Raw genomic sequence first — 24,735 nt, 5'->3', positions numbered from 1 at the left:
AAGTGTGGAGTTTACTCACCACCATTTCGGATTTCTTTATATTTTGATGGCACAGTTAATGAGATTCCCTTCTAGAGTGCAAGAAAGTGGGGAAAGTTATGGAAGCTATGTAATAATGTTTGTTAAAGCTGTGTTCTAGGACCTAAATGATAATTGATAACAGATTTCATCCTGAGATAGGTATTTTTCAGTCTTTCTTTATGAAAAGGTTTTGAACAGGTTACGCTGAGAGTGTTATGGTGCTACGTGAAATCTTCAGCATAATTTGATCTGAAAGGTTATCTTGTTCAATCACCTGGTGCTGGACAAAACTGAAATATTAATGTCCTGTCTCATAAACCTTAAAAGTCTTTTTTGAGACTTTGCAGAGCCCTGCAACAACTACTTTTAAGGTTTCTGAATACCTTGTGATGAGATATTTAGGGAAAATGCTTTTCTGCTCCTTGGGTTAGCTCATGTAGAACATGAAAGTCTGCTGTTTGTGAGCTGGATGGATTGACAGAAGTAGTTGAGCTTCGTGCTTGAAGAGGCGTATATGCATTTGGTTACTCTGCTTTCACGATCTGCATTATTTGTTGAATATCGTGCTTCTGAATACCGAGGTAGCAGAAATGGTGAAGAATGCTTTCCACATGGATAAGAAAATATTGCCGTTTTCTCAGATTTTTATTTTATTGTTCATCAATGCCCTGATCCTGCTGGCTACGTTTTTGCATGGGTGATTTTGTTAAGACAACTCAGAGGTTCCAGCTGTCGCACAATATAGAGGAGTACTGCATGATTAAGGATGGGAAGGCTAGCATGTTCTTCCCTTTGGTGAAAACTACTTAAAAAATCCTCACCTAACAAAACAGTCTGTTGGCATGGATAACAAATAGTATGAGGTTTGGCTGCTTTCCTGCTGCCACACAAGGTTGTTGTTATCTAACCTAATTTATGTCTTCCAGTCAGCTTTCAGCCTCATTCCTCTTCCCAGTTGCAGGAATATGTAGAAGCTCCAAATGAGCTAGCTATGATAAAAATGAATTCTCTGCTTGAGACAGCTGCTCTGGTTTGCTGTACTATATGTACAACGTTATTAATTGTTGGCTACAAATTCTTTTTTTTTTTTTTTTTAATCCACACCTCCCCCAGTTTTTTGCCCCCCAGAATAATTTTGAACTTGCAGTGTGCCCTTGTACTTTTATAAACTTTAATAAGAGAACTGATGGTTCTTGACTGAAGAAATCTAATGCAACACCTTACAAAAAAAATTATTGGTAACCTAACGTAGATAATATAATCTTAAAGCCTTGTGAAGAAACATATTAAAAATTACATCCTTTCAACAAATTTCCATTGCAGACTTGTACAGTGGAGTGAAAATAAAATTGAGTGGGATATATGAATTTGGTGTATAAAAGATGAAAGGTTGTAATGAAAAGACAATGAAGAAAAATGTGTCTTTGAAAAAGATGTAAGACTGAGGGAAATGCTAAACTTTCCCAGCTGGCTGTATTCGTCTGTATTGAACTTGACATGTATGTACCCTTCTTGGCAAGACTTTTGGATTTATAAGGAAGATTAAAAATCCTAAAGAGTTTCCTTGCGGAAAGCAGAAGGCAGGTGTTAGTATTTCTGAGGAATTCCCTTGTAGCTTTTGATTCGGGCATATATTTAGCTACCTTGGTGTGTGTTGTGGACCTAGCATCTTCATGAAGCCAGCTTCTGTTTATGTGTCAGGGGTGCCATACCTCTGGAAATCAATTGTCTTGCTGTGCCACACTGCACACAAAGTATATAAGATTTAAGAATAACAATGTTAAAATAATATTTTTAAAGAAAAATTACAAGATTATAAAATAATAACAATTATTATTGATACTGTATTTTGCAGTAAGAATTTTTCATTGGGTGTTTTTGTCATCCTGTCTAGCTTAGAAAGATGGCTAATAAGCCAATCCAGTTTTTCCTAGGCCACAAACTTTTGAGAGATACATTTTTCCTATAACTTTTTCTATATACTCTTACTAAATCCTCTGATCAGTTCCTCTGGGCAGTCTGTTCCTTTTCTACTCAGATGGAATGTCCTCTTACTTGTTCATCTTTTTATTTGCTGTAATTTGGGCACTGGGGTGATACATGGTACTGTAAAGGATAAGGTAATTTTTTTTCATTCTTATTTAAGATTACATGATTGACATTTTGTATGAATGTGTGAGTACTTTCCCTAGTCCTAAATTTCAGGTTCCTTTTTTGGTTTTGCTGTCTTTTAAGTCCCAGAAATAAAACCTTACTGGCTTAACAAAGTAAATGTCTCAATTTTGCATGATTTATGTTCACTGTAAGATTTATTGATTTATTATGCTTAGCTTCCTACAAGGTTTTTATACAGCCTACGCAAGGGACTTTTTTTAATGGGGGAAGGGTACGAGGCGCATTTGAGGATGGAATGGCCAAAACTGCTTATATTTTGTTAGATTTTAAGAAATCTGATTACCAGTATCTCTTAATCCTCTGTTGTTCAAAGGGTACAGGAGTACTGTGATGGCAGTAGCACAAGTTCACTAGTGGGTCCTTGCTATAGCATCAACCCCTAAGAAGCATTGGGAAGTTGCTCCAAGAAGAGCAAGCATCATGCCTACTAATGGTTTAGATTTGTTGGATCTGTTCTGAATTTCTCTAAGCTATGTATCATGACAAGCAGTCTGCTTAGCTGCTTTGTTTTTTGGTTACTGGAACCTAGCTTCTTTACTTTTATACTTTATAAGATAGATTTGGGTGGTATCTAAAATCGTATATTCAAGAAAAGGCTCGATGCAGAGACATCATTGTGCAGTTTCAAGATGGGTCTGTTCGATGTCTGATGAAAAATAATGTAGTTCCTCAGGAAGAGGATGAAATTTGCTTAGCGGAGGTTGTAGGCACAGTAAAGTTATTTATAGGAGGCCGAGAAGGGAGTCTTTGCAGTTATTTTCTAAAGTTACTAGAAAAAATAACATGCATTCTGTTCTGATTGGGCTACTTTTTATGGGTGTGTAAGTAAATGGTGGTAATACTTATTCTAATGCCAATTCTGGCAATATAGGACAAAGTCTACAGTTTTTCATTTTGACTAGAATTTCAGTAGACAGCATATCCTTTTATTATGGATGTTGTGATCTGGTGAAGTTCACCTCTTTGAATAGAAACTAGTATTTTTTGAGAGCAGTACCACAGTTTTACCTGGCTTGTCCAGTTTGATCAAATGTATTTGCAAGCATTGCACCATGATCAGGATCATCAAGCTAAAATTCAAGTTCAAATGTCACTAGTTCTAGCTGAAAAGTTCCAGAATTGTCTGTCCCATGACAGAAATTCTGTTTCCTTCTTTCCTGCTGTTTCCTGGCATACAGAAGAGGGGAGGAAGTCTTGAGAGGAAGTTCCTTGCTTTTCTGCACTCGGAGGCCATACTCTTTTTTCTTTCTCAATTTGTCTGCTAAATGTATTCCCACCTTTGAAAACATACATGAGTGCATAGCTTGAATGTTCATAGCTTTAAACTGCAGTATCCATATATTCTGTCTGCTCACTAGAAATGAAGGAGATTTTTCTGAATTCTTAACTTGTAGGGTTATTTGTTCATGTTAAGAACATTTATCTTGTATCATTATACATTTAGGCATCTCTAGCTCATAACAGTAAACGTTGTATTAATTGATAAAAATTTTAACTTCCTTTGGAGGCACCAAATCCAGTCTTTGAAGCATCTAATCCGGTTTCATATCAGATGACATTGAACTTCTCAGGAAAATTTTTGTGCTATCATCAGAGAAGTTAAATATCTTTCTAATGAAAAGCTACCAGTTATAAATTGTTAGACTACTACTCTGAGAGAAAAGTGAGAACATTCTTTTAAAAGTGAGTTTATTCAAACTGAAAGGAACAAAATGTTGCTCTTACCAGCAGATCACTGTTAAGAGAGGTTTTCCACGTCTTCCTGTCACAACCAGCTGCTTTTCTTCTGTCTTGGAGACAAAATATCCCTTGTACTTGGAGGTACTTGTACTATTAATAACTGTACCACATTCCTTTTCCAGTTTACCCTCCAGATTATACTTAGAAATGAGGCAAAGTAGATAGGTGGTTTTCTTGTGAGGCTTGCTGTCACTTAGTGCTTCTGAGCTTCCTACAGAGTTCTGTCTGTGAGACCTGTTGCTTTGCCTGTTTGGAACCTTACAGATTACTTTCTGTCTTTTCCATTGTATTTGGTAAAATAATTTTTTTAATAACATACCTAATTTTTAAAGAAATGACCTGACCTGTTTTAGTGTTTTGGGGACAGGGCAAAGAAGCAGTATGCAATTTGTCTGTCTGTATTATTTTTAAGAGTTTGTTGTAAGGTTTGAAAGGTTAAATTTACAATTTATTCACTTGTTGAATGTGAGCATTCAAAACTCCTAATACAACCAGATAGTTCTGCCCAGATAGAACTGTACATCCAAGGCCAAAAAAAGCACACTCAATTCTAGCCCCTGAGATTTTTCTCTTGAATAGATGATGCTAGAATATTTAGTACCTCACTGCTTTAGTACTTTTTTAACACAACATTGTTTGCAGATGCCCTAACTTTACAGAAGTGGAGATGAAGTTACCAGAAGCCCTAAACATTCACTTAATGGTGTGCAGCTCTCTGCAGAAACAGGTGGAAAACAGTTCTTCTTTGTCCTTGTCTAATGATTAAATACCAACAGCTCCTTTTCAGCTAAAGAATGGAACAATGGAAAGATCACTTTTTGTCATGTTTGTGAGTGTGTACCAATTCATGTTTTGGTTTCAGCAGAGTTCTTGGTGTCTGGGGTTTCTCTCATCTCAGTCAGAGCCATAATTTGCCAGGGAATACTCTCCATGATGAAAAAATTTTACCATTTTGCTTACTTTATAGCAGGAGCTCTTTGAATCATAGCTAATTATTGCATAGATTGCTACTGTGGTTCAACACCTTGTGCTTTTCTCCAGCAGCAAGAAACCTGTTATTTTTATTTAAACCAATATTTCTTCCAGCTACATGTAAAAATAACTACTTTGAAAGGGTTTCCCATTAGAGAAGTCAGTTATTGTTACCAGTCTCTTTCAGTGTGGAAACATTAAGATTTAATTCATTGAAGATGATTGTTCAAGGCAGTCTATATGCTTAAAAATACAATGTTGGGGTTTTTTTAATAGTTTGCTGACAAACAGTTTTCATTCAGTGGGGATGCTTTGCTTGGAAGTATCTATTCTTCATATATATATATATATTTTTTTTTATTTTTTTTTTTTCAATTTATCTCTTGGGTCTTCATGTAAATATCTGAGGTTAGGATAACTGACTGTGCAGGAAGGATTTTAATAGTAACTTCATAGTTTAATTTTTGTGACAATAACCCAGTTAATAATAATCAGCTTGGACTTCTTGCACTTGTGAGAAACAAGGAGACACCATTCAAATAATAAGCAGGGAACTGTAAAACTGGCAGATTCGTTCTTGTGCTCTATCCCCACCCCATGTCAAGTTGCCAATTGATCATTTCCAGAGCTGTGATGATTGCACACAGAATCATTAACATTAATGAACTATATGTAGAAAGCTCAACTGCTGATATTATGAGGGTCTAGTTACAGTAAATCAGGGTGATGGGCATTTCTGGTTTTCTTTTATTTAATTGTTACATGGGAACCGTCTGTGGGAGATAACACAGTCCCTTACATCCATGCTAGAAACAATAAACTATGACAATAAAAGGACTATATAGATTACAGTTATTAATGAGCTATAGAGCTGTCTGTGTCACAACTATTAAATTCATTACAGTTTAGTTGCATGTTTTGGGTAGTCCCATGAAAATGAATAGGTTATTTAAATAATTCACATCATGTTATCAGAAGATCTTTTTTTAATTGGTGTATTTACTTTTTCGTGTGTTACTAAGTTGCTTTAGGATCTCAGATACAACTTGTTTGAACAATTACTGAAGATTTTGAGAATCTTCAGAATAATCCTTCAAGCTTTTGTATACTTTTTTCTGACCTTTATTTAGCACCTTTTGAATGAAAATTCACTGGGGGGGGGGGAGGTGTGTGTGCTAGTTGACCCACACTTTTTCTCCTGGAATGTACACACACACTATTGACCTCACTCATCAGAGCAGCTGACAAAATCAAAACCTGAAGTTTTAAATCTTTGCCTGTTCTTAAGTGGACTAATTCCTTTTCTTTGTGGATAGTCTCCGGGTTGGTGCTTTTCTCTCTTCCTATTTGGAGGATGCAGAACATCCCATGTTCTTCCCATGTGAAGGATGCAGAACAGAATCTCTGGGGTTTTTCCAAAGTGATCTCCAAAATTGACATCAGTAACAATTTTAAATATGCATCATCTGATGAAACCTGTGTCACAGAATGCTGTTAGACTGGTAGACGATGCTAGAGGAATATATAGAGAAGACGGCATTCAAAAATAAAATGCATCAAAATCAGTGTACACACTGCCAATGCACTTTCAGTGATCAAGAATCCATTCTGAGTTATGGAGAAAGAAATCTAAAATAACCCATGTTTTGCCCAGAAAGAAAAGCATATGGGGATAAATCCTGTGTAATATTGACTGTTTGTGGAAGGAGCAGATGGCAGCATAATGAGTTACTGTAGTTGTGTCTGGTACCTAAAGTGCCATTGATTTCAACCCAGAGTAGCAGATAAAGTTGCCTTATAAGTCGCTGAGGTCTGCCTTTGTTCACAACTGATCTTACCGTTTTGGTGTCACCCACATAAAAAATGCTCTCCTTTGTTTCATCATCAGCATAACATGACTTTTCTTTAGCATTTAGTAGAGAGACATTCTGCTGAAGTCTGAGAGAGCTGTTTAGAGACATGAGATGAGGACTTGCATTGATAAAGCTGATCATAAACTCTGCTACAGGTACATAGGTGCTACTGTAGCTTGTTGTTTGGTTAGTGTATCTAACCAAAACAGGAGAAGAAAGATCTATCTTATTTTAACAGAGGAGTCACCTGTGTACATCCTGGTTCCAGAGTAAGTAAAGTGGATTAAGTAAACTGCATTGAAGGTCTGTATGTTTTTCCAGCTGAAGCGTTAATCTTGCATAGTCTGAGAAGCTTCAGGAGTTGTTTGTTTATATTATTGGTACCATAGAGATAGGGGCTTCAGTCAATCTCTAACAATTCTGATATTTTAATAATAAAACGTTTCAGGGAGCACGATGCTGAAGCATTTTCAGTCTCAGCCTAGTTTTCTTTTTGTCTTAATTGAAAAAAAAAAAAAAATCAAGATCAACAAGAGAGGGAACACTGACTCCAAGTCTTTAGAATTTAGTGAAATGCCAGATTTGCTTTACACAAGTGTCCTCTGCAGCAGGTATCTTCCTTGCTATGCATTATTTAACTGCTTGAGCTCAAACAATAATTTTGTAAAAACTGAGAAACTAGGAGTTGAAGGTGAAAACCTAGCTTTTCAAACTTTTTGCTCTCTTGCTAGAACCTAGAATTGAGGGAATGAGTCCTGAAGTCTTGAGAAACAGGAATATGGTAATCCAAAGCAGCATGTTTAGTTCCCTCTCTGTGATACTTCTTTTTTTGTTTTCACATGCACACTTTTACATCTAAAATATATTTAGATAAGCTTTCTTGCTTCTGTGTCTAGCTTATTTATAGTGTTGTTTATTTACTAATAAACCAGTTTTTAAATGCTGTACTTGTGCTTGCTGAATGATAATCAAGATTCAGTTAAAAAAAGCTTTCACAAATATTAGTAAATTATTTTGCAGAAAAGAAAGCAATGTTACTCTTTTCTTAACAAATTATAATTTAAATAAATATGTATAAGCCAAGTTGCTTACACAGATTGCACTTTTATAGTGCATGCTTCTGGATAGCTGACAAGTGCCAAATGTTTGTGTAAAGTGTATCAATCAGTGGGAAAAATTTTATTTCTAAAGTAAATAAAAATCAAGGTTGCAAATACAGAGCTAGATTAAAATCATTTATGTAAAGGAAAATATCTTACTTCCAAATTGAAGCATGTTACCTCTACTACAGTGTTCACTGGGAGAACGGGACTTGTTCTGTCAACTTTTTCCATTATATATTTTATATATATGTTATATTTATGTAATATATATGTTCTTTCATATATATTATTCATGTTATACGTAGCACCCTGCATCTGAACATCACATCTGTTTTCACAAGCAGGCAGAAGACTCAAAATGTGCCTCATCAAATGAGTAACCTTTTGGTCATCCTTGGTAATGCACAAGCATTGTTGAACATGTCAGAAGATGGCATGAAATGGTAAAAAGGCAGCCAACAGCATTCTCTATGATACCTCTAGTAGCCACAGGCCTCTAGTAACATCCTCTCTCTGTCATGAAAAAGGACTGCAGCTGATAGGTGGTTGATTTGTGGTTCTAGTCTAGGAGCTACCTTATACAGATTCTTTCCCTGCAAGCAGAATTTACTCTTAGTAAGGTGGCTTCATATATTCTTCATGGTTGAGCCCCATTTGGTTTACTGGGTTTCCAGCTGAGAAAAATTTGGCTCCTGAGAAATACGGTATGAATTCTTCATTAGGAACAGTTCTCCATGAGTGAGGGTAGGGATTCTGTATGCAGATTTCAGCTGTAGGATCCTAACTGATTCTTTCAGTGGTAGTAACATATTTTTTTTGTAGTAACACATCTTTTTGTAAGGTGTTTCCTGGATATTTACAGTTTCTGTTTGTTACAAAGAACATCATCATTTTAGAAATTTTTATGGAAGTACATGAAATTGCCTAGAAGATAAAAGAGTTCTGTTCAGTGATGAGAGATCCTATGTGTGTGCTTATTTTTTCTGTTGCAAGTAAGAAGATGACTTATAGTTGACTGTCATGAATGCTTTTCACTCGGTGAGTAGATCCATCAGTTCTCCAGAATCAGGCAAAGGTCTGGAGCTATACTAGCTTGTTCCGTAACACTTAAAATGCCTGGGGAACCATTTGGCTATGGTACTTTAGAGCAGAATGACAGCTTTGCTTTACAGAGGTGGTTTTCAATTTTAATCTTGTTTCACCAAGATTTTTCTGTTAACTGCTTCTTACCCCAGATTGCTAAGGGTCATGTAATTCAGAAATAAGTGACTTTGAAAGTGCTTGATTTTTTTTTTTTTCCTTAAAAATGTAAATATAGGGTTGTGTTGTTTTTTTTTGTTAGATTGTCTTGTACACCAAGAAGAGGGTATGTTTTAAGAGTGTATATATATATATATACACTGCTTAATTCAAGCTACAATTTATTTGAAGTGTGCAAATATTCTTGATCATGGCTCTTAAAATACGGTTGATTTTGGTATCATGCTGGTGCTTCACCAAAGTAACATTCAATGCATTTGGGCAGATACGATTTTGTAGTGCTGCTGGGTAAGTCCAGTTTCAGAGTACTGTCTGTTATTGGTCAGCTGTCCAGTAAAGCTCATTTGTTTGATTTTATGTGAAAAACCTTAAATCTTAACCTTTCTGCTGTAGGTGATAGTTTTGAGAATTTTTGTACAATCCCCATCCTAAAGTACATCAGTGTAGGCTCCAGACTAGTTAGCCTGCAAATTACTCAGTTATACAGTGATACTGCTTTCAGAGGGAGAACATGAATATTCTAGAACATCTGCAAATCCATGAGGCAGATTGCAGATTAAATTATAATTTTAAAATATATTTCATTTACCTGATTTAGAATGCATAATCGTAAATTGTACAAGACTTGGTTTTATCCAAACACTTTTTTCCTGTTGCTGTAAGTACCAGTGTCAAGTATCCTTTGACCAGAAACCTAGGATTACAGGTCTTTGAATTCATATGCCAGTGTGAACAGCCCAGGTATATCATCTCCTGAGCCATGCCCCATCATTGTCTTAGAGAGTTGGTTGTCATGGCTTAAAATTCAGTGAGGAAATGTTAAAAGTTTAGTAATACAGGCAGTAATATTTCAATGCTTGAGCTTACTAATCAACCCTGTTTTGTTTAGCAGGGAAGAACTGACCAAAGGGACCACCTTGATGACATTTCCTACTATGGGAGTTAATCTGCTGTTTAGCAATTTAATAAACTTTCTGCATGAAAGACTCTGGAACATTGTTTATATAAAATACTGATATTTTTATTTTAAAACTTATATTTATTGTTTGCTGTTGTGTTTCTACTAAATTGTGTTCATATATATCTGCAGACATACATGCAGTACATAGACGTGTGCATACATGCACATGCACATAGATACATATAGCATATTCAAAGCTAATTTCTGTATAGTTATTGGTTGCTGTTATAATATTCTTAGGAAAAAGGTACCTCAGAGCAGATAGTGTCTGGTCTTGTTCAAGACTCAGTCACAAGCTTCAAGTGCTTGTCCCTTGTATAACTATATTAAATATTAGTAATATCAAAAATTAGTCATAAACACCTCAATGCTGAAAATTTTAGAATAAAGAGCACTTTACAATGACATATACTGCGAGGATGTGAGGAAAGTGATTCCTCCACCCCAAAAAAGAGTACTTCTTAGTAAAGACTTGTGTTCTCACTGCTAGGTCTTACTTCACTGCTCAAATCATACAATCATAGAATGGTTAGGGTTGGAAATGACCTTAAGAACATCTAATTCCAACCTCCCTGCCATGGTCAGGGACACCTCACAGTAGACATGTCGCCCAAGGCTCTGTCTAACCGGGACTTGAACACTTGCAGGGATGGAGCATTCACCACTTCTTTGCTTGAGTACTGGGTGCAAGGCAGAGCTTAAACCCCAAACTAAAAGCAGGGGTACATACTGTATTCCCTTGCTAGCAGTAGCTAGTCTGGCATGTTCACATCAGCTACCATGCGGTTTGCTGCTTTGCCTTGTGTCAGCTGTTGACCACAGAGGGAGGTAATTAGATTTGAAGGGTTAGTTTTCTGACAGATTAGAAAAGAGGTGAGTATTTTTGCTGGATTAGCAAGTTGAATTTGGTTTGCCACATGCTCAGATGAGCAGTAGAGCACATGTAAGACCAGGAATAGGGGAGAGGATTGCATACATATTCAAATGAGAGACTGATGTTAAGCAGAGATGACACTCAGCTTTTCTGTTTGAAAAACAACGTACCTCTAAGGAAGAACAAGATTTATATCATGTCTGCCTACTCTGCCAGCTTTAAGTAGAGGTGATCCACCACCATGAGTGGTTCAACAGCTTCATCCCTTCATTCCTCCAGACCTCTATAGGTTGAGTAATGCCCAGTCTGCCGGCACTTGCAGATCACCTTGTGTCTGTGCCATGTGCCTTGAGGCATCATCTTAGGAATCCTCATAGAAGAACAATTCCATCTTGGGACTTCCCAGTTCTAGAGAATTCATTTAGCTGCTTTGTTGTGGCCTTTCTATTTATTTATATGTGGTTGTATTTCTTTATATATAAGAATATATTTTGCTTATTAAATTTCCTTCCCTTTCTATTTTGCCATATTTATGCCTCGTAAATCTTGATAATAGCCAGATACTTTTTCTCCAGGGTTTCTTAATGAAAATGGTTAATAACAATATTGCAAGAATTCACCCTGGAGGTATTCTCTCAACCTCTTCATTCAGTCCAGTGTTCTTGTCAGCAGGTATTGTCATCTGTTCTTCACCCAGTTCCTCCCCCAATTCTCTGTTCTGGCATTCTGCTGACACTGCAGTCCACAGTTGGTTTTCATAATTAAATACTCTGTAATGGTTTCACTAATTGCTAAACAGGACTTAAACCAGCAAAAGTTCTTGTCATTTCAGTTACTTAATGTACAAGAATATTGAGTCTTATGCTGTGCTTTTGGAGGGTTTTTTTTTGTTTGGGGTTTTTTTACATTGACCCCTGCATGTATACAGAAGAACCTCTTCCTTGATCATACAGTCCATGTTAACAAAAGTAATAGGGAAAATTTCATCATATCCAAATCCTGCCATACCTGTTTCGGTTTCATTTTACTTCTTTAATGAACTCTGCGAGTCATAATTGCTTAAAAAAACAGTATTGATTGAGGAAGTGGAGAAGGAAGTCACACTCACCCCTGCATAGTTGGGTGCAGGTTTTCAATATCTGTGTGCTAAAGCATAAGGGCTGCAGTTTAGATGTACTTTTATTTCACCTTTTGTGTTTTATGTGAAGTAGTTATTTTAGATGCACAGTTTATTTCAGCCTATTCGACACAGACGACCACTGTGTTTTAACTAGGTATTGTGATGCATAAGGAGACCAGACTTCAGTATACATCAGCACTGGCATGAGGTGAAGGGCATATGTGTTATGAGTTTGTAATGTAACATTAATTCACACCTCATGAGCTCTCTTTGTGCAGGAGTGTCCGCCTTCAGAATGTGATGGTGGGCAGGGGCTGTGTGAACCTGGTGTGATGTGACTGCCCTCGTTTTACAAAAGAATATGTGAGGCGTGTAAAACATGGTCTTACGCTTCAGGTTATTGCCTTGAAATCATTGTAGTGTGGATAGCATTTGTATACATAAACATCCACAAAGCTGAGCTATGCCCTTTTTTTGGAAATAGAAATTGCTGCACATAAGAGACACGATGGAAAATGTGTACAGTCTATACAATCTTCCAGCAGTAGATTGAGACCAGTGGCACTTCCCCGAAAAAATAAATTACCCGAAATTTGCAGCACATTCATATTCAATTTCATCACAGCAGATGCTCATTAGTATGTTGTTATTAATTGGTATTCACTTTAGGTTTTGTTTAAAATGAAGATAATAATTAGGTTTTAATTACTGCATCTTTCTAAGGGGGGGAGGGGAGGAAATGCCTCTCAAAGCACTGAAGTATTTCCTGTACGCTTTGCTCTGTTACTTCTAAGCCTTCAGAGATTCTCTGAGACACATTTTTCTGCCAAGAGGCTTCTATTTCCTCCTCTTTCTTTCCTGTTTTTAAAGTATTAAGAAATAGTTCTAAAGGATTCCTTTGATGGACATGCTGAATCATATCACAGTAGTAAGAGCCACTGTTCTTTCTAATCAAATTACCAAAAAGGCTTTTCACAAAAGTAACTCTCTCAAGCAGCTGATTAATGAAGTGGTGCCACTGTTTTGTATTATAATTAATTGAAGTAATACAAATAACTTCTGTAGCCTGTGGAAATTATCTCCTTTGCAAAGCAGTCTAACAGAGTTAGCAAACTAGGAGGGGAAGGCTTTTGTGGGGTTTTTTTAATTTCTTGTTGACTTCGTCATCCATAAAGCCATAGGTGACACAACAGAAAAGAGTAAATGAGAAAGAATACAAAATAACACCACCAAAGAGTGGGCTTGAAGTGGAAGAGAGTCAAGTGCAGAAGAAAGCAGAAGGGCAGGAAAAAAAAAGAGGATGCAGAAAAGATTTAAGGGATCATGAGAGTGGTGGGACTGTAGAGAGCTATAGGAATTTAGGAGATGCCAAAGAGTAAATAAAAGACTTCAAGTACTGTAGAGGAATATGAGTAATCTGAAAAGCATTAAAAAAGCACTGACCATCACGTATTACTTCAGTTAATACAGGAACTCAGAATAGTTCAAAGGAAATCAGTCTCAAGTAGGGTGTTTAGTTTCCTGGCCTGTTCAAATGTATACTTTCAGGAGACTTAAAAGGTGTTTTTAATAGAATTGCACTATATCTAGGTAAGTAAAACATCAGAAATAGAATCATTAGTTCAGTCTTCTGCTACCTTGCTGATGTGAATTTCCATCAGCTTTTCCTTCTGTTTATTTTTGCCCTTTTCCTTTCCTCAGACCTTTCTTACCTGGATTCTCTAGGTCTTCATATTGCCCTTAGCTACTAAATGGATTTTAAAGGTTGTTATGTTAAGCCACTCAGGCACTCTGTTAACAGGATGAAGGAGAATGAGGTGGATGAGGCATCTCAACTGAAGTTCCTTGAGATGTAATCTAAAACAGCCAGCATTGAGGGAGAGCCTTCTAATTTCAGCACTAAAATGCAGCTGCCACCAACCTTCCTTCCATAACAGAAAAGCTAGTGAGAAATAGTGCCTCTTAAGTTCTCTTCAGGCACTGTGTTTAGTGTAGTAAGATGGTTGCCAATAGCTGAATCTTCCCATGTCCCCTTACTTTCAGGTAGATGAGCTTTGACACTTCCGAAAGAAGAAAAAAGGCTGATACTGGCAATTGCCCCACTGTCTTTGTGCAGGATTAAGAAAACCAAATTCAGTTCTCTGTACTTGCCAGAAGGGTTGCAAACCTGTGTCTGGTTCTTCTGGCAAAATCCCCTCATTACTGCGTACACTGCTAGGAAGTGATGTAGTTGAGGCCATTCCCTACTAGAAATTTTGTTCTGGTGTGGGAAAACGTATCACAGTTTACTGGGCCTGAGAGCTGGAGTGAGCTGGGGCCTTGCTCTGGAGCTGAGATTTTAGGTGTGTGTCTTAGAAGAAGAGATGGTGGTACCCTTCAGTGACTTGTTCAAGCGTCAGCAGCTGTACGGACAAGACAAATATGAAGTTAATCATTGCAGGCAAATGAAGTGGACTTGGGCACTTGTAGAGGCACAGCTGACCTTCAGGAACTCTGAAAATATAAATGCTTTGCATCTGTGAAGTCTTCTTTCCTAATGTATTTCCCAGTGAGCATTCCCTGGTGTGTGTAGTAGCTGAGTGGGATTATTTGCTTTTCGTAACTGAGCATTTTGTACCCTAGTTTTGTGCTTAGTCATGAAAGTTTGCTTTTCCAATGTTCATAAAAAATTCTTCCTGGGGAGGCAGGTTGGAGATGCATAGCTGGCCTCAGTTCTGCAACCATATTCAACTTAGGTTTCTTTAATATTTTGTTGGCCAAGCACAATGAATGTTACATTTCTTATGTTTATATTAGAAGCTTAATTTTTATGTGAAAGGAGTGAATAACTGTGCTGGATGCAAACTATATGCCTTTGGTTCCTTCATCTTTTCACTGCTGTTTTAAATGCAGTTTCAAATAAAACAGTGTTTGGTTGCATGGAAAGAACAATGTGTGCTTGCTATGAATGGAAGCTGTCAAAGAAGCAGACTTAGCTGCTGAAGTCAGTTCTTAATGAAATCAAGAAATCAAACATCATGGAACAAATAAGAACTTCAAAATAGAGGGTTTTTTTCATGTACTCATCATTCAGTCTTTCACGGAAAGAAATTAAGCATAAGTGATAATACAAATTTAGTCCAAGTTCTTGCCATAATGTTGGGGGTGTCAGGTTTTCTTTACACAAAAGAAAAAGAAATCACCATTAAACATAAAATACTACTTGGGATTTGAAGTTTTAGAAATTGGACTTTCTTCCCACTTTTAAACCTACAGGTGATCAGAAAATAAGGAAATAAAAGCAGTGGTTATATAAAGTAATTCCTAAAGTCCTTTTAAATTTGGGGTACCTCTCCCATGGATTCATAAGTATGCTATAATATTCATACTTATTTGCATTAAAATCTTCAAACCCTTTTGTTTTCTACCAATTACTAGTGGTAGGATGTGGCAGGAAGCTAAAGGGAAGGTGATAGTAGCACATTATCAGTAAAAAAAAAAAAAAGTGTGTATATGTGTCTATGCGTGCATGTATACATTTTTACATACTGATTTTTGTATTTTCGTTATCCATTTAAGCAGTGACTTTCAATTAGCCTGCCTACTAATATCAGGTCACTAAACTCTATAGCTGATGCTTTATTCTTTCGTGTGGGTTGTCATTCGTTTGCTTCAGTTGGCTGGCAAAGGTTGTTGTATATCCATTACCAGCAACACAGCACTTTGCATTTCTGAATTGACAAGCAGCTATATTGACCTAGCGCTTATTATGGGTCAACAGCTGCGTTAACCGACGGAAGGACTGAGGGGCAATTAAAATGAATTGGCAAAAATATATCTTCCTAATTTACTCCAATTTGTTATTTATGCTAACATTGTATGGCTTCTATGGTGACACTAAACAGAATGGACCTAATAATGGCAATTAACATAAAAATATAATGGCTAATCAAATTGACAGCAACTGTTTCTCATCATCTCGACACACAATACATTATCAAAACAAACTATTATGAAGGAGGTAATTTCAGTGTTCTATTCAACCTGCTTCATGTGTGCAGTCAGGGAGATGTGTACCAGCAATTACAGCTGAATCTAAAAAACTAAACAAATAACTTAATCGCTGTCGTCCTTTTTTCTTCTTCAGGAAGCAGTAATCAGGATTTACTAAAAATAACTGGCGTATAATAGTATAATGATGATGCATATCATAGAATAGCTAATAAGGAGTAAAATAAGCCTCTGTGTCTTTTTTTAAAATAGGTTCACATGAAGTGGAAAAAAAGAACAGTGTTAAAATATATAAAAAATAACTAAGCCTTAGTAATAGTTGTCAAATATCTCAACATGAGTCGCTTAATAGTTATAGATACTTTATAACATGTCAGTGGAAGTGTAAAACTAGCTGAATTTAGTAACAAACTTTGGCTTGATTGGTTGGAAGAGTGAAAAGCTGAGTTTAAAGCAGGATTCCAGTAAGCAGAAATAGTTTGCCAGCTGCTCTTCCGCTGCATTTTCAGGATCGTTCCTTGTTGTATACTGAGTCACAGTTTCAGGTTGGTCTAATCACATTCTTCATTGGTGTTATAGTGCATCAGAAAAATCTTCAAGAATTTGTACCTACAGACGTGTACTAAATGTATTCAAATTGACACTACTTCCATGTTTGATGCTGTTACGGTTGCCTCGTTCTTAACTAGGATTTTTATAGTGCACAACTCTTCAAACCATTGTTGGCCAATATTTGTACTTCGATATCTTAAACAGCAGGAACTGGAATGTAGTTTTATTGAACAAAAATTCAGGCAAACTAACTTGGAGGGGTTTAGTTGTAGCGTGGGCAAGATGGATCTCATGTCTATTCAAACAATCTTCTAGGGCACAGAATGGCAACAGTGACACAAATGCATACAGGCACGTACTTTTGAACTAGAGGAATAACACAGAGGCTTGACATCCTGACATTCAGAGCATCTAACATATTCCACATGTACACACCTGCAGATTTTTAAACTAAATGTGTGATTACTAAACAGGCAGTAGCCTTCACAGATGTGTAGAGCAAGGTGATGGCATAGCTCTAAAGGTATATATGCACCTGTTCTTATTTGAATGGCATGTTCACAATTTATGTAACCACAGCTGTGTGTGTGTGGAAAGGGAGGGAATACAGCCAAACACCTGTATTCATCAAAAATATACATTAGTTCTTCTTTTTTGAGATAATTGCATTGTACGATATACTAAAGCACTGAAGTTACTCCTTTGTCCCATCATTCTTACGACTTACATTTTGTTGCTAAAGCATCATTATGATGTATGTATCTATAAGAATGGATAAACACAATTTATTTTTCTGTGAGAACTTTTAAGTTTAGTACGATTTACATAAAAAGGCCTGGTGTAAATTGTGATAAGTAGCAATGTAGTAAAGAGATTTTGTAGCATAACTACTACTGTTAGTCGTAGTTCTAAAATCTGACATGAATAGAACAAATAAACTGTTAGGATAACAAATAGGAACTAAGAAGATTCACCTTTTGATAGTGGACTTAGAAATGTGTGCAGCAAGCGTGTTTTTGAGTTGGGTTTTTAATTACTATCTTTTTACATTGCAGTATTCTGAAAAGGCCCTGTACACTCAGCTCTGCTTTTACCGATACATTTTTGATGTGGAATATGCAATGGATAAAGTGATTACTGAAGATGATAAAGGTAAGTTTAAAATTTTACTTAATTAACTGTAACTTAATAGCAATGTGCATGCCAGAAACTAGACCTCCCTATTTGTAGTCTTCAAATCTGAACTACGAAGCTGCAATCTAAAATCCAAACTAGAATAAAGTATGAATTTAGGCATCCCCTGTGAGAGGAATGTGTTATGTTGGAGTTAACCACTTTAAGAATATCTTGTATGTCTCTCTTTTTCTTTTGGAGCAACTGAGCTTTGGGAAAAGCGCTTTTCTTGCATGTTACACGATTAGAAAAATCTCTGCTTAAAGTTTGAAGGAGGGATCAGCTTCAGTAAATAGATTAATTAAAACATATGTATACAAAATTAAAACGTTCACCTACTAGTATTGAAAGACACTTTTTATCAGGGACAAAATGATAGCACAAGAAGAGCAGTAGTGCTAATTGTCTGCAAAGTTCTCTTAAATATACAGATTAAGCTAATGTAGGAAGATTATTTTTTTTCTTCTCTCGATTACCATAACATTTCTGAACTAAAACATTTCCAAGATGTAATGGATCCACATGTTCTGTGCAGCTAAGTGATTTTCAAGCTGACAGAAGAGTATTTACCAGTACAGGTTGGGGGTTGACCTGCTGGAAAGTAGTGAAGGGGAAAGGGACATGGGGGTCCTGGTGGACAGGAGGATGACCATGAGCCAGCAATGTGCCCTTGTGGCCAAAAAGGCCAATGGTATCCTAGGGTGTATTAGAAAGGGTGTGGTTAGTAGGTCACAAGAGGTTCTCCTCCCCCTCTATTCTGCCTTGGTGAGGCCACATCTGGAATATTGTGCCCAGTTCTGGGCCCCTCAGTTCAAGAAGGACAGGGAATTGCTTGAAAGAGTCCAGCGCAGAGCCACAAAGATGATTAAGGGAGTGGAACATCTCCCTTACGAGGAGAGGCTGAGGGAGCTGGGTCTCTTCAGCTTGGAGAAGAGGAGACTGAGGGGTGACCTCATCAATGTTTACAAATATGTAAAGGGTGGGTATCAGGATGATGGAGCTAGTTTTTTTTCAGTGATGTCCAGTGATAGGACAAGGGGCAATGGGTGTAAACTGGAGCATAGGAGGTTCCATGTGAACATCAGGAAAAACTTTTTTACTGTGAGAGTGACAGAGCACTGGAACAGGTTGCCCAGGGGGGTTGTGGAGTCTCCTACGTTGGAGATATTCAAGGCCCGCCTGGACAAGTTCCTGTGTGATGTACTGTAGGTTACCCTGCTCTTGCAGGGTGTTTGGACTAGATGATCTTTTGAGGTCCCTTCCAACCCTTGGGATTCTGTGATTTCTGAAGATGGGCTAATGTGTGGAATTCTGGATAAAGCCGTGTTTGGGTCCTACTTGTTGAAGTGCATTGTCCACAGAGAGCACTTCCACTGCATCCTCTGTGCAGTGGTGGTGGTGTCTGTAAAGAAAACATGCTGCAGCTGGAGACTACTACTCTAATAGCTGCTCTGCTGTGGCCGTCTTCCCTACTCTTGCCATGCATTACAAGATAGGTTCCTGGGTGTTGGAAAGAGACTAAACAAAACTCAGTCTTTCTAAATATCAAAATCAAAGTAGTGTAACTTTTTAGCTAAAAAATGCTCGAATGAACAGTCTGTTTTGGGCCTGTTGTGCTTCCTTTTGGGGCTCTCATTTCCTTTCCTAATGCCTCTAAGATGGTGAACTCATTCTGATGCTTGCATTTCAGAATGTCTTTGTACATCCAAAGAAGGTCACACTATATAACCAGTGTGATCTCCAGTCTGATGCAATTAGACCTCCAGGTTAATACAATTTTGGAGATATGCTGAAGGAATATTGTTATATGGTGGATGCTACTGCAAGCTGAAACCAAATTACTTCACGTGTAGATCTCTTGCCTAATGAGAGAACGTAAGAGTACAAGGGGCTTCATGGATGATCACATCCAATCCCCTGCTACTGGCAGACCACATCATCTTTAAGGATGGAAAGTTTATGGCACTTAATTTTGAAACCTGTGTGTGGTTCTTCCCTTTTCCCTGCTGTTCAAGATCTGTTTCAGACCCTTGATCTGTGATGACTGAAAATACTCTACAGTTTTCCCATTCTGACTTGTTTGTGGCTGGTTAATGTCCATTCCTTAAATGTTTGTTTGATTCCCTTCCTTGATGTTCTCTACTATACTTTTGGGAACAGTGGTAACATCTCTACTTTGTTTTAAACTAAGAGACACTCTTGGCTTTCTTTAGGAAGAATTGGTCTTTAATGCGTGACCCTTAGCATTTCTGTATGCTGTATTTTCTAGGTTGAATTAATCTTTCAGGTTGGGAAACTACAAATTACATGGTATTTTAGCTGGTATCTATCCAGTGTCTTGCACACTGGATCTGTATGTTTGCTGTAAGTACCTCTGCTGATGTTTTTTGGAGTCACCTATGCCCTGTTCATATTATTAACTTGTAGTTAAGTAATGAGAGAAATCTTGTGATTTGAGGGATTTGGGTTTTTTTTTTTCTCCCATCATTTCATAATCATGAGTTCATATCTCGAGTTCATGGCATTTTGGTTTGCTTTAATTTTCCTGGTTTCAGTCATTTTGGCCTGCTTAATCTCGTTTATAATTTTATTATTCAAGGTTAATATCTCTAAAAAAAAGTAGTATAGTGGCTTCTGCATTCACATAATTTCACACCTTCTGCCTTAATCGGAAAATATTTCTCGGACCCTCATCGCTAACTAGAGAAAGTTCAATAAAATTGGTTTCCAGAGTGAATGTCAAGGAATTGGAAGAACTCTGCTAGGACCTTCTGTTCTCTTGGACAATTTGCCTTTCAGCATGGTGTATTTTTCTTTTTTTCTTAGCTATTTGAAAGTTGTATATTCTTCAGCCAGCCAATGATTTAAGTCTTGGTGCCACAGCAGGTGTTAAGGTGTTAAGGCAACACAAGTTAGATCTGTTAGTTTACCATTTAAATTCGATTCTCTTCAAAGAGACTAACTAGGTGAGTCTGGTAAACCTATGTACAGATCTGTCCCATCGTTTAGATATCTTCTGAGAGGAAGACATCTTTGTATTGCTCTAAAACACAAGCAGAACTTGGGAATAATTGTCTATTGCTATTTTGGTCACCTTTTTATGTTATAGATGCTAGTGTTCTGTTTCCTAGTAGTGCATATTCCTGATTGGATACACTTGATGTAAAACTCTGTAGGACTGAAATAATTTTCATATGCTAATTTTGCTTTATTTCTGAAAAGGAAATTTAGTCAACTCCCCTTCATAACATGAAGCGAGTGTTTATTTTCCCTTGAAAGCCAAGAAAAAAAGTATTTCCATGCCATCATTCACAAGCCATTCTGTCTTTGACCTGTGATCAGCATCCTTGCTTTTATAAAAAATGGTGGCAAATTTTAATGTATGTTTTGTACATCTTTGGTATTTTCAGTCTTCTCTTTACTTTTAATGTGACTAGAATACTTATTCACTGTTGTTTTCATTTTCGTTTGGGGAGGATTTTTGCTTTGTTTTGGGATGTTGTTCTGCGCCTAAATTGCACAGACTTTTGTCATATCTACCTTTTATTGCCATTTTTCCTGAATTTCTAAAGACTAGTTCCTCTTTCTTGTATATTCTGTTTGTTCTTAACAGCAGCTTTAGGTGTTATTCACCTTGGAGTGCTCTTCTTTAAAAAGAAAGAATTTTCAATGGCTACAGATTCAAGATATAAATGTGTTTTCCATCATAGTTTGAAAGAATTAATGTCTTCTGTCATTCAGAACCTTGAGATTTTTCTACTAGTTCATTTGCATTTTCTATACTTGCCTCTTCAAAATACAGAACCTTAATTATGGAACAGGTTTTGTTTGTTCAGCTGTTTATATTGAAGGTCCATACTATTCATTGAAATAATAATTGTGAAATTAGTCGGAGTTCCGAGAGACATCCAAGCTTCTCCCTTTTCCTGCAAGAGGATCAATACCATAGCCTACATCTCGAAGGTAGGCTGAATCCCCTGGTGGTGCAGGTTCTACAAACTTGTCAAGTTTTACAGCCAGTTTTTTCTGGTGCTTAGCTGTATCTGCTGTAGAGAGCTGCTCTTTATATCTTAAGATGTATTTTGCTTTCTGAAGCTTATTCTGTGCACAGTGGGTGTTAGACTATTCTCTTAGCATACGGGTTTTAAATATGGAAACTCTCTATCTTCTAAGGCTCTTTCAACAGCTAACCTGAATTATTTTCCACTTCTCTGCATGTTTGTGGGGGAGTTCTTTGGTGGGGTTTTTTTTTCCCTTTGTCTTGTTAGTTTGTGTATAAACCACCAGTAGGTCAGATCTGCTACAGTGGAATACAGGAGAAGGATTAACATGTTTTGCAGACTGTCATTCTGGTTATTTATACCAGTATCGTGTTTACAGCATTTGCAACAACATCGTTCACTCATGTTTCATTTGTGATGTACTGTAATCATTACATGTTGTTGTTGGTCACTCTTTTCCCTGTAAGAATCAAAAATAAGTTGATATCAAAAATAAACATGATGTTTTCCTGTTTCACTGACTGGAGAAATTAGTTGTCAATTGTACCATCCAGAAATACCTGGATTACTTAGTTACAGGTCTTTAATGCTATTACTAATAGTAGCATTTATCCTTCAAGTAGATGTTTCCATTCATCTGGAAGTTTAAGGTCTGTTATGACTATATGGTTTAATATGTTAACATTGTGATACAGTGCAAGGTCCTTAGTTGTCATACTACACAAAGTGAAATTCTGAAATTCCTTTGCTGCCTTTCTAAATTAGAAACTATTGCACAGTTAGTATTGGGTCAAAAAACGGTTTAAGTTTCAGTATTCCTTTCGCCAAACCCCCTAATTTACAGATACCAATAACACCATAAGAGCTGTTTGGTTTGAATTATTTTTTAAACCGGGAAAGGAAAAAAGGCTCCATTGTGACTAGCAACTTACTCAAAACATTTTCAGCACTTTCTTACACTTAGTTTTTCAGAGCTAGGTTTTGAGTTTGTTTAGACATTACTACTTAGGTGAACAGTAAGAAGTAGCAGGAGTAGAGAGTTACGTCTTTAAAAACAAAGAGAGATGGAGCCCACGTAAAGTCAAGACAACTGCTCTGCCTCACGTAGATGTCTCTCCAGAGAGATGCCAGTAGTAGATGCCAGTTCAGTTCCTCCTGCTGGCATCAAATAGAAGACAAGGATGCTGTAGTCTTTTTTATTCACAATGACTGCAGCATTATTCTAAAAGTGTTAATAATATCACTGAGGTTGTTTATGGCACTGCATTTGCTTTTAGGGAAATAGGATCCTGGTTGTAGGATGTCCTTCTATTCTGTATTGTAGAATGGGGCTGAAAGCCACCACCTTTCCACTGTCCTGTTTCAAAGAGAGGGAAGGTCACAAATGTTTACAGGGCATTTAAGTATATCAGAGACAGAAAATGCAAAGATGCTGTGGTATATTCTTTCCCAGAATATTTTCAACTATTGAGCCCATGGTTCTTTGATTCCAAAAAGTCTAGGACTATCCATTTTATGGATAAGCAGAAGACAGAGAGGATAAGAGAAAGATAACTTTGGGAAAAATGCTTAAATGTTTTACCGTTTGTTAGGGAGAATTAAATCTTTGAAGTATATGCTTATTTGTGGAAATATAATTGTTTTGAAGGTGTACTGAGGGGCTGTAGTTTTATGAAACAGAACACATATTCGGAGGGTATTTTCACACTTTTACCACAGTTTTGTGTGTAAATCATTCCACTCTTCCATGCAAGCACCAGAAGTGCCTAGTTTACTCTATGTATTGTTAAGGTGCAAAATTATATTGGGAAAAACTAAACTTTTCTAGGCTGTTAGATCTAGACATAAAAAACTAAAATTCAGCTCTGAAAATTTGTGTGAATCCCATCATTTCAATGCTGGCTGTTTTTCCCAAGTATGGTCATAATTTGGTGTGCCACGTAGCAGGTTGGAGTGATTTTGTTGTTGGTTTGGGTTTTTTTTCAACAGAAATTTTTTTGTAACTCTGAAAGAAGATGTAATCGGGGTGTTGGCAGGGCTGCTTGTCAGTGTTGTCTAATGTATATGCTTCTGATGGTGGTGAGACTGAAGGAGACACACAAACTGCAATTAGAGTTGAAAGGATGGGCCTGAGCAAGGAGACATCCCTAGGCTGAGATCAGTGTGGAGGGTCAGCCAGATAACGGGAGGAGTACAGGTGTGAGATGGAGCTGGAAGGAAACTAATGTAATGAAGTGGAGACTTCTGGCATCAGAACAGTTTGCCACTTTTTTATCAATATACAGGCTACAACTTGTTGCAGTAAATAAAGGGATCTAGTTATCTACATGCACTTTCCAGAGGAAGATAGGGAGAAATCATATGAATAACCTATGCGCATATGTGTATGTGCATTTATTTTTAAGATGGCAACAGATGAAACTCAGCATATCTCTTTCCAGAGAGTACAGTTCAATAAACAAAGCATTTCTGTTTGTGTCACATCTCCAGACATTATCACTGAGCTGACTTCAGTTCACTATAGCGATCTTTACATCCAAGCAAACAAATGCTCTTCTGTCCATTTGCTCTCAAGTACCTTGTCTTCCAATCATGTTGTTTTGAAGAGAATGTAAAATAATAATTTCCAAGAATTTAATCTTAGAGCATATCTTCAAAAGCACATGTTCATTTTTTCCTTAATGTGTTGTTTTGAATAAGATTTCTGAACATTTTACTTTTTTTTTAATTTCAGTCACCATTTCTTGAGTATTTTTAAATCACGCCAACTTTTTTGAAAGCAAAAACTATTGAAAAGTGTTTACTTTAGGTTTGTTTGCCCTTTTGAAGTAATGTATAGACAGCTGATCTTTAAATCTTAAGTTGTCCTCCCATAATGATCGCAACTTCATTTATTGCCAGTTGGATATTTTTAACATTAGAAATGTAATTTTTTCTCCA

At 36.9% G+C, this 24,735-nt stretch overlaps 1 protein-coding gene across 1 annotated transcript in view; it reads left to right on the top strand.

Annotated features, from left to right (window-relative positions):
• The window catches only part of POLA1 (DNA polymerase alpha 1, catalytic subunit), a 195,462-nt gene that overhangs the window by 136,911 nt on the left and 33,816 nt on the right, over positions 1-24,735 (top strand). The window contains exon 36 of the mRNA XM_065677248.1: positions 17,677-17,773. Coding sequence (XP_065533320.1) covers positions 17,677-17,773 — 97 coding nt within the window. The remainder of the gene's footprint in view (positions 1-17,676; positions 17,774-24,735) is intronic.

The sequence above is a fragment of the Lathamus discolor genome, chromosome 4 (genome assembly GCF_037157495.1).
Source record: "Lathamus discolor isolate bLatDis1 chromosome 4, bLatDis1.hap1, whole genome shotgun sequence".
In the NCBI taxonomy this organism is placed as follows: Eukaryota; Metazoa; Chordata; class Aves; order Psittaciformes; family Psittacidae; genus Lathamus; species Lathamus discolor.
The sequence above is the reverse complement of the archived record's forward strand: the minus strand, read 5'-3'. Positions and strand labels throughout refer to the sequence as shown.